The following is a 10,897-nucleotide window of genomic DNA, read 5'->3' as shown; positions in this document are numbered from 1 at the left end:
ATTTATCATCTTGTGTAACATGTACATTGTAAGAAAAACATAATTCTTCCATGTCCATATAACTAAAAAGCCATAACTTAAAACAACCATTTTCACTTGCCACCAAAAAAGTATTGGTCTGAATTAATATAACGCAATTTCTTGATCCTTCTTGAACGTTTCAGTACTTGGTAGGTCCTCCTTTCCTTTTTATAATCTCAGCTAACCTATTTCGTATCGATCGTACCAAGGTTTCCGTAGTTTTCTGTGGTATGTTATTCCATTCGGTGAGTAGACTTCTTTCAGGTCAGCTTTGTTTGATATTGCATGCTTTCTCACGTTTTGCTCCAATAGTGCCACACATTCTCGATCGGGTTGATGTCGGGAGATTGTGGTGGAGTTTCCATCCGACGTGGCGTATTATATAACAGCCATAGCTTCGTGTTCATGGCTGTGTGTTTGGGGTTGTTATCTTGAGTAAACGTATACTTTGCTGAGAGTCCCATTTTTTGTACACTTGATGGAAGATGTGTCTTGAGGATGTTAATGTATGCTTTGTGATCCATAGTCCCTTCAATAAAGGCTAATTCATCTACACCGTTCGCACTCATGCAACCTCACACCATCAGGGAACCACCTCCATGTTTCACAGTAGCTGCCAGGTTCTTCTCTTCAAGTTTAGAATTCGTCTTCCTCCACACAGTCACTCGTCTGTCTGACCTGAAGAGGGTAAATTTACTCTCATCAATAAAAACGACTGTCTTCCAATCCTCATAGCTGTCATTTCCGTGCTCTTTAGCGTACGAAAGTCTCTTCTTTCTGTTAGCCTTAAGGCCGGTCTCCACTGATTAACATTTAACACCAACATGTTAAATGTAACATGTTACAATTGACATGTATATTGTGATTGTGTCTTCCAATTGACTTTGCATGTTAACTAGAATGTTGAGGTTAACACTTTTAACATGTTGGCGTGTTTTCCGCTCCAAGTGGAAAACATGTCAAGTCAATTCGTTGTTCGTGAGATGTTGGCACAGCTTCGGCAACTTCCTTGCCGTTTCCATGTCAACATATAGCCAGACGACGCAAACGACGTGGTTCTCGTGAAGCAGGATTATAGTCACAACACTCATTTTCTTTGTTATAAGCTACAAATACAGTACCGGTACCGGTACGCGCACGTGTGTCGTTCTCTCTGCACTATACTGTACCGGGAACACCGCTACGACAGAAGTCCGAAGTATGTTTGTTGAACTTCGCGCGAGGTGGAAGGTAGGCAGCCCGCCGAACGCAGTGACGTACCCAGCGAGTGACGTGGCCGCCGTAAGCCAGCTATCCGCTACCATATATGGTAATGATCCAGCTCGTCCTCAAAGGTACATTTTGAGCTAATTTATCGCTATTTTGACACTGCCAACTTGAAAGCCTTTACAATGGACATCATATCTTAAGATTTCAAGAAAATCCGCCGAGTATTATAGAAGTTATAAGGGTAGATAGTACCCGAGTTCTAGACACTTCCATGCGAACGTGTATAAAAGGAGGCCCACCCGACCTACGAATTCAGTGTCTGTCACTCCGCCGTCTCTGTGACACGGGTGACAAGAGAAGTGCTGTGCGTGTCGAACTTCTAGTCGACAGTCTGCGAAATCCAAGTTCGGTATTTTCTCTAAGTGTTGTAACAAGACTTTATCATATTCTTGACGTGCCTGAATGGGACTTTACTTTTGAGAGCATCGTATTGAGACTTAGTCATATTGACACATTGGGACTTTGTTTTTTTTCTTGTGTCGTGATTGGACTTTGATATTTTCTTAAAGTGCCATATAAGAACTTTGTTTTTTTTTCTGAAGCGTCTCATTGGAACTTAGTTATTTTCGCCAAGTGTCGCGATAAGACTTTATTATTTTCTTAAGGTGACGTACTGGAACATTGTCATCGGAACTTTATTTTCTTCGAGTGTCGTGTTGGGACTTTAACATTTCGACACGTTGGAACTTTATTTTCTTCGAGTGTTGTGTTGGGACTTTAACATTTCGGCACATTGGAACTTTGTTATTTCTACACATTGCAACTTGGTTTTTTTTGAAGTGCCACATAAGGACTTACTTATTCGACGACGATTGAATTTTCACGTGTGTTGTGTATCGCACTGAACTTACGTTTCGAACTTATTCGAACTTATATTTTTGAATCAATTTCTGGAACATTGAACTTAGGGGACATTCAACATTACGTTTAATTGTGAAATATGCAATGCTTTCCAAGTGCTGCACAGGGACTTATGTTTTGATTCTTAAAGACTGTGACGATTCGGAATACGCATATCGCATTTCCCGAAAGCCTAGAACTTTCCAGTATTTTGAGTGATCCATAATTTATGAAGTCAGACTTTTTCTTTCGAATATTATTTTCTTTAATGGCTATTCACTTCGCTTATTAATGCAACAGGACAGTTTCCGAGTGCTACTTATTCAGTTCATTGCCAATATGTTTTAAATCTTCAGAACTATGCATTTAGGACTGCAGTGACAGTAATCCTCTAGAACATTCTGACTTAACTTGCATTTCTACCAGTACTTGTTCTTCGAGTGATTATTCCAGAACGTTTTGATTTAATATTTAGAGTGCCGTAACCATTATTAAAGGGTCATATCTGTTCAGACAGTGCCCTGAATGTTTGGAGTGCCGTGCAGGAAATTCAGGTGTGAATTACGTCTCGAATCGAACCCAGGAACGTGTGCCAATCTTCGAGACATTCCAGAACGTCGGGACATTCCAGAACGTCGAGACTTCCAGAACATCGAGACATTTCCAGAACCTCCAGACATTCCAGAACTCCTCATCCGAGCAGGTGTGGTCCCTGCCCAGTCGATGTCCAGCACCATCCCATGGGCTTGGAGGTACCAACCAGCCACGACACTTCCACGCTGCTGTACGAAGGTGATATGAACTTGCTTTTGATGATCAATAAACTCAATTTATCAAAATAATCTCTCAAATTGATAACTATACCTCTCTCTGTACCAGCTCCAATGATAAAGCCACTCCCGAGATTAAAAATCATGCTCGTTCATTTAATGTCAAGCGCCTTAAAGATATGAACACATTTTTACGGGTACAATACTAAAATTTATAGTCAGAAATGGAGTGGAGCAAGATTATTTTGGACTTAATTAATGACATAGTAGAAAGGCCTTGTTTGTTGGATGTCTCATCAAAGAAATACAGAGATAAAGCGAACAAAGCCGACAGTTTCCAGGAACTCTAAATTATCTATAATTATTCCTGCGAGCGCATAAAAAAAACTAGCGTCCCTCGGCTCCCAGTACAGTGGAGTATTGCAAATATATATATATATCAGAAAAAGTCGGAAGTCGGGGGGCGGGAGCGGACGAAGTTTATACTTCAAAGAGGTTTGCTTTTGAAGCAATGAGCAGGATGAGGGGAGAAAATGTATCTAATAACTGCATTTCTAAATCATAACAAGAAGCAACAGTGGTAATAACAAAGGCCAAATCCTCTTCATCTGAGTCCATTTTCCTTGTTTGAAAATACTAGACACCACCTAAATGTATTACCGCAAATTTATATGATGAACTACCTATATATAAACAAAGAAAGTCAAGTTTAACATGTTTATTAAGTGTGGACACAATGTTAAATGAAACAGTATTCAACATTTAACATGTTGATGGTCAGTGGAGACCGGCCTTATCTGATGTACGGCTTTCTAAGGGCCCTTCTGCCCGCATGTCCTCTTTCGCGTAGCACATTTCGGATGGTTTCAGATGGCACTTGCACTCTTACATCTTGTTGTAACGCAGCTGCTATCTTCGGCGCACTTAGCTGAGGATTTTGGGCCACTTTACGCACAATTTGCCATTTGTCTTGTACTGATAACTTTGAGGGCGGCCACTTCTTGGTCTATTTTCTATTGTCCTTGTTCGTTTGTACCTGTACACAATATTTTTAACAGTTATAACAGCTCTTCCAATAATTTCACTTATGCCCTTGAAAGATTTACCTTCCTGAAATAGTCGCACTACAATCCTCCTTTCTTCCACGGTTGTTTCTTTCATTTTCCTTCCCATTGCTAGCTGAACACGGAAACATTGCTGAATATTACCTTCCGTCGTGTCAGCACAGACACAATGAGCCAGATGCAGCAGACAGCAGGATGTCACGATTATATTGTGTACTAGACCAATACTTGTTTGGCGTATAATGACGCACGCCGTTGTATTACTGGTCCTTTTGCAAACAGCGTGAACCTCTTTGGCTCCATATTGAACTTACTGATGTATTTGACTGTCTTACATATCTGCATATGTATAATTCAATTATTTCAGGAAGAGAGGAAAGAGACATGGAAATATTTGAGAAAATAATAGATTATACTCATAAAAACAATAAAAATAATATGGTAATAATTGGGGGAGATCTAAACTTGCCTGAAGTTGAATGGAATGGAGCTGCAAGTGAAGCCCATGAACAGAAACTGGCAAATAAGTTAATTTGGGAGGGAGGATTTACACAAGTAGTACAAGAACCGACTCGTCTCAACAACTTGCTAGATGTATTCTTGGCTAAACCATGGGAAATTGTTGATAAAACTGAGGTAATAGGTGACCATAAGGCTGTAATAATGGATGTAGGACTTGTACCAAAAATGCTTAATAAGAGGGTCACACAAGACAAGAAATTGTACAGAAAAACTAAAGTTGATGAATTTGGGACTTACCTTAAATCACAATTCAGTTGTTGGATAAGTGAAGGGAGTAGTGTGGATACACTTTGGGCTAAATTTAAAGGAATCATTTGGGAAGGAGAGAAGAGATTTGTACCTGTTAAGAAGGGTAAAATGACCTCAGACCCTGTTTATTATACAAGGGAAATAAGGAAATTAAAAAGAAAATGTAGAATAGTAAACAGGAAAATCAAAGAGGGTAGGGAGAATAGAGAAACTAGAAAACAGTTAATGAGGGAACTGAATAGAGTGAAAAAGGAAGCAAAAGAGAAATATATGAATGGCATACTTCAAGAGGGTAATGACCACAAAGGGAAATGGAAAAAGATGTATTCAAATATTAGGAATCAAAAAGGAAAAGGAATCCAAATTCCTACAATGGTGGGAGAAGGGGGTGAACACTATTCAACAGATACTGAGAAAGCAAATCTATTTAGTAGGAAATTCAGAGATTCAGTAGAAGATTGTCAGGAGTTGGAAACAGTAACAGAAGATAGAGAGGGAGAGACACATAAGGAAACAAGAAGCTTCTCATTCACAAATGAAGATATTTTCAGAGAAATCCAACTGCTTCAGCAAGGAAAAGCAGCAGGAAGTGATCAAATTACTGGGGAGGTATTAAAGACAATGGGGTGGTACATAGTGCCTTATTTAAAATTTCTCTTTGAGTATGTCATAAATAATAGTGTAATACCAAAAGAATGGAAGGAATCTATAATAATACCAATTTATAAAGGAAAGGGTGATAAAAGGAAACCAGAGAACTACAGACCAATCAGCCTGACCAGTATAGTTTGTAAAATACTGGAGAGTTTAATAGCAAAGTACATCAGAGGGATATGTGATGATAAAAATTGGTTCATGAGGAGCCAGTATGGATTTAGAAAGAAATTTTCTTGTGAGGCACAACTGGTGGGATTTCAGCAGGACATATCAGATCAGTTGGATTCAGGAGGCCAGTTAGATTGCATAGCCATAGATCTTTCCAAAGCCTTTGATAGAGTGGAACATGGAATATTATTAAAGAAATTGGAGGGAATAGGATTGGACGTAAGGGTTATACGTTGGATAAGAACATTTCTAAATCCAAGGGTTCAGAAAGTCAAAGTAGGAAATAATATATCACAGGAAGAGAAAGTTGGGAAGGGAATCGCACAGGGTAGTATAATCGGTCCATTACTTTTCTTAATATACACAAATGATTTAGGGAACAATATAACATCAAAAATAAGATTGTATGCAGATGATATAATTGTTTATAGGGAAATAAATAACATTGAGGATTGTTCAGAATTACAAAGGGACCTTGAAAGTATCCAACAGTGGGTTGAAGAAAATAATATGAAGGTTAATGGAGGCAAATCGACTGTTACAACATTTACAAACAGGAGCTTTGAAACTGAATTTGAATATACTTTGGATGAGGTAGTTATCCCAAAAGATGGCAAGTGCAAATACTTAGGTGTGAGATTTGAAAGTAATTTGCACTGGAAGGGTCATATTGATGACATTGTTGGGAAAGCATACAGATCGTTACATGTCATAATGGGGCTACTTAAAGGATGCAACAAAGAATTAAAAGAGAAAAGTTACTTAAGTATGGTTCGTCCATTATTGGAATATGCAAACAGTGTTTGGGATCCTCACCAAGAATATCTAATAAAAGAAATAGATAGTGTGCAGAGGAAAGCAGCAAGATTTGTAACAGGGGATTTCAGGAGAAACAGTAGTGTATCAGAAATGTTAGAGGAACTTGGGTGGGAAACTTTAAGTAAGAGAAGGGAGAAAACTAGACTTATAGGATTATATAGAGCCTATACAGGAGAAGAAGCATAGGGAGAAATCTGTGAGAGGCTTCAGTTGGAAAATAATTATATTGGCAGAACTGACCACAAGTATAAAATTAGAAGGAATTTTAGCAGAAGCGACTGGGGTAAGTTTTCATTCATTGGGAAGGGCGTGAAGGAGTGGAACAGTTTACCAGAGGTAGTGTTTGATCCTTTTCCAAAATCTGTACAGGTATTCAAGAAGAGAATAAACAGCAACAGGGAAAATAAATGAAATGTTAGAGGGCATTCGACCAGTACTGGCTATTGTAAATAAAAAATGTGTGTTAAAAAAATAATTCAATCCCCTGGTCCATGGAGTTTGGACAGCCAAAGTAGGGGACTGCCTGTAGGGGTGAAGTACAGTGGGGACTTCGAGGGCCCTGGGACCGCTACTGTAGCTGTGAAGACCCTTCAGGAACTCTGAAAAGTGGTGGCAAAATGGGGCTCTGGTTAAGACGCAGCAGGTCGTTATGCTACTTAGGTTTCAAAATGGGTAAAAAAAAAGTAAATAAATGCAATGCAAATTTTAATCTTATACCAGTGCATAGTATTATCTGAAGTAATTCCACATACTGTATATGAGTTGACTATGTTTGTAAGTATAGGAGATATTATAAGTAGAATTTTGTAAACAATATAAATTTATTAAGGATGATCTGTTTGTTTAATAGAAAAAAATTGTTAGCATAAATTGTATATTATTGTATTCTAGAAAAGAAAAATTTTTCTTCTCTTGTTAATTTAAAATTTAGTGCTTGACAATAATGTATTTTAGTGTACCGTTTGCCACCGAGGTAGACACCTCATTTGCAAATAAAGAGATTTTGATTTGATTTGGATTATATGCACCATTATTTGTACCATACAGTTCCGTTCATACCACGGCTATGGGCAGACCAATACTTTTTTGAGCCACTTTACGTCCATTACCTTACATTCTTGCTGCATGTTTTCATATTAGTGAATATAACATGTTGGCCAGAATATTGTAGGAAAGGGCATATGTAAAACGTATAACTAGAAGCTCTGAAGTCTATTTTCCGATATTTATATTACCAATTGCATTGAAAATGAGTACGATACGTTATCAATGTGCAAAACGAGCACACTATTTTGCCTTTCTTGTTACCGGTACTTTATGCGTAGGCCAATGATAATTTGGATAAAATCTTTCAAAGTTAACCACAAAATATGCAATCTATGTTCACAACATAATCAAAATGTTCAAAAATATATATTGTTGCCTTATATAAATCAGGGAAATCCAGTATCCCGCTAATATGAGCCTTTTTTTTTTTTTACGGTCAACACAATGCTTACACGAGTGAAGTTCAAGTGGCACTCTCTGGTAAACATATGCACCACTTCCCGAAGTGGAACGATTGAAATAGCCGTGAAGGGCGAGTTTCGGAAAAAGTGGTAAATATTCTTACCAGAGAGCTTTACTAGACTAGAAAGCAGACAGTTGCGGCCACTTAGGGTATTGCCATCTGAAGGGTTTCTATGGAAACCCAAGTGGTAAATATATTTCCCAGCAACCTATAACGGGTTAACGGGAAATTTAGTACGAAGGTGTTATGACTTGTGGCCACCCTGTGTCAATCACCATGACAACGGGAGTAACAAGCATGTGGTTTTTGGATGGTGGAGAATGTTTTCTGTGTTTGTTGTGATCTAGAAGGCTGTTGTTGTTTACTGTGTTTCGTGTAAATAGATTAAGTATTTTTGAATCCTAGTATTTAGTTGTACATGTGATACAGTATTTTAACAGTTAGCGTTAAATTGAGGCTAGTACGTAATGAATTTACCTAATTAATTGTTTCATTGGAGTTTTTATTTGACAGCCTTTTCTTAATTGCAGACACCGGTACAGGATTGTACATGCTGATATAAAGCTCATCCATTACTTCTTTTTAATTTTTTTACATCTTCTTTGGTACTGACTACACGTAAGGCCGCTGAAAAAGGCTGCGTTATGGTAAGCTTATACGTTTTAATAATATTGTTTTGATATAACCGGAGTGATCATTTGAGTCGGTTATTGGAAAAAAAAAAAAAAAGGAAGAATGTCCAAACAACCCTGTTTTGAGAAAACTGGAAAAAAACTGAATAGCATTCATATTATTGATCCTGGAGTTTTGTGATACATTACAAAGTTGTAAAGCTATGCAGCGGGAACATTATGACAGCCAGATAGAGGGCATTTTCACAACTGATGAAAAGTAATTTGAGGTAGAAAGCCTTGGACATTCTTCCTTTTTCCAACAATCCAATCTTTCGAAAGTACTGAAAACTATTTTAATAGAAACACTCGTTTATATCACCGTAACCAATTAGTTTATTGCATATAAATCCACAACAGATACAAGGAATACTTCTTAGCTCGGTACATACCACTCAACATTGCAATTCCTTATATGGAAACATTTTGTTTTCATTGTCCTAATCAATTTCTACATCAGACTGATCATCACTTCTTGTCGACCACTGAACAATATTATTGTAAAATCTTTGATAGTCTGAAGGAATGTGCTTGATGATTTTCTGAACATCTTCGATTTTCTTATGGTTGAGAGGAAATACTTCTTTGTATGCTTAGTCCGCAGGACCTGTCGGTATTTCTAGTCCCTTAAGATTCCTGAAGGAGCTGAAGTTTAGTCCATCAATAAACTCCGATGCACGTATGTAGCCTGGTAGCTGTGATTCATAGATTAAATATCTATAGCTTGCAAGCGAAAACTTAACTTTCATTTGGCTGTCCAAGGCAGTACAACTTCTCTTGAAATATGATGGCCAACACTGCTTAAATTCAACTATATCTTCATATTCCATGACTTTGGCTTGAAATGCATCAGGCATCTTTCTACAATTCACTATAATTTCAACATACTGTTCAACTGAATACACCCTGTCTCGTCTTCGTAACACTCTTTTTATGACAGAAAAATCCCTGCCACAAGGGAAGAAAGAGTGGCCTCGTATTGGAAAATAATGTTGAATTGTTTGAAATTTTCCAATTCTTGGTAAGATACATCAAAAACTGAACAACAGTGTTGTTCCTGTTTTGTCCATCAGAGCCACTAAAAAGGTGAAGTTCTTTAACTGTGTCAGGAGGTCTATGTAAATAATCATACAAAAAGGTGCACCCCTCGTTTGGACCACGATTAGCTTGACCTTCATGGTAGTGATAAAAATAAGCTGTGTTATCCTTCACGTTATGAATTCCAAATACAAATAGACAGAGTTTTCTTAAATAAAACATTTCTTGGACAGGCAGAAGGCAAAGGGACATTCTGCATGAAGTAAAAAACTATCCCTACTACATCATCCCTTTCTGCACACAGTTTAATGATTTCTTCTTGCTTTTTATAAAATTTCGAAGCCTTACGCGTATGAATAAGCAACTCCGCAACTGGAACTCTTTTTACTGTTTCGTTTAGAGAAGTAGATTTGATCTTGGCTTCGAGTTCCTTGCAGGTGGAACACACGTCAACCTGTGGGCGTCCAAATTTATACTGGAGGTTTTCTTTAAATTATTTCAAATAAGATTCATATTTGATATTCATATTAGGGTTCTCTTCACAAAAAAGTGCATGCATTTTTTTACATTTAAATCTGCGTCCAAGTAACGAACATATTTTCCACTGTAATGTGACTGAGGAGTTGGAAAACATCTAATATCTTTATCTATCTTGAGAATAACATCTGGTTTTAGAGCATTTCCTCTATTGAGGTGTCATCCCCTATTATCATTTGGAGATAGTGGAGTAGTGTTGTTAAGGGAACAATAGCCTTTTCACTTATAGCATCTAAACTTGAATAAGCTTTTTGGCACACAGGCAACTTCTCAGAATCCTTCATAGCATAAAATTGAAATGTACCCTTTTTCACAAATCTTGGTTCCTCTTTTCTACTTCTTGGTACTGGTGTATACACTATCAGTCCCATAAGGTGCAAATCTGTCTCTTTCTTAGTTCTGCCATCATACACTGTAGAGATAATAGTCATTTGCTGCTCCTCCGTAATTCTGTCAAAACTCCCCTTTGGGCAACTGCAAGAAACATATAGGAGAAGGATATTAGGAAAATATAAGCAAAGTTATTGCACATATAAATTATATCCATATATCCATAATAAACAACATTATCACACATAAGGGTAAAACGCTTTTAAAAAAATAACTGAGTTTCACAAATACCACCGAGTTACAGATACTGTTGAAATAATGAAACTACACGGTACTTATCGACATTGAGGTCCAGTAGATTTTGGCGGTACAATAACACCTTTCGACGAAATGTACTGCTGGCCCAAGGACTTGGCCCTATTGCGTTTCTCT

The 10,897-nt window shown here is 37.6% G+C and overlaps 1 protein-coding gene across 1 annotated transcript in view; it reads left to right on the top strand.

The window, feature by feature from the left end:
* The first annotated feature begins 8,170 nt into the window (after positions 1-8,170).
* The window catches only part of LOC136874976 (uncharacterized), a 58,987-nt gene continuing 56,260 nt past the window's right edge, over positions 8,171-10,897 (top strand). The window contains exons 1-2 of the mRNA XM_067148690.1: positions 8,171-8,264; positions 8,420-8,536. Of these exons, the coding sequence (XP_067004791.1) occupies positions 8,534-8,536 (3 nt within the window). The 5' untranslated portion in view covers positions 8,171-8,264; positions 8,420-8,533. The remainder of the gene's footprint in view (positions 8,265-8,419; positions 8,537-10,897) is intronic.

This window comes from Anabrus simplex, chromosome 1 (assembly GCF_040414725.1).
Source record: "Anabrus simplex isolate iqAnaSimp1 chromosome 1, ASM4041472v1, whole genome shotgun sequence".
In the NCBI taxonomy this organism is placed as follows: Eukaryota; Metazoa; Arthropoda; class Insecta; order Orthoptera; family Tettigoniidae; genus Anabrus; species Anabrus simplex.
This window is presented reverse-complemented; position numbering and strand designations above follow the sequence as displayed.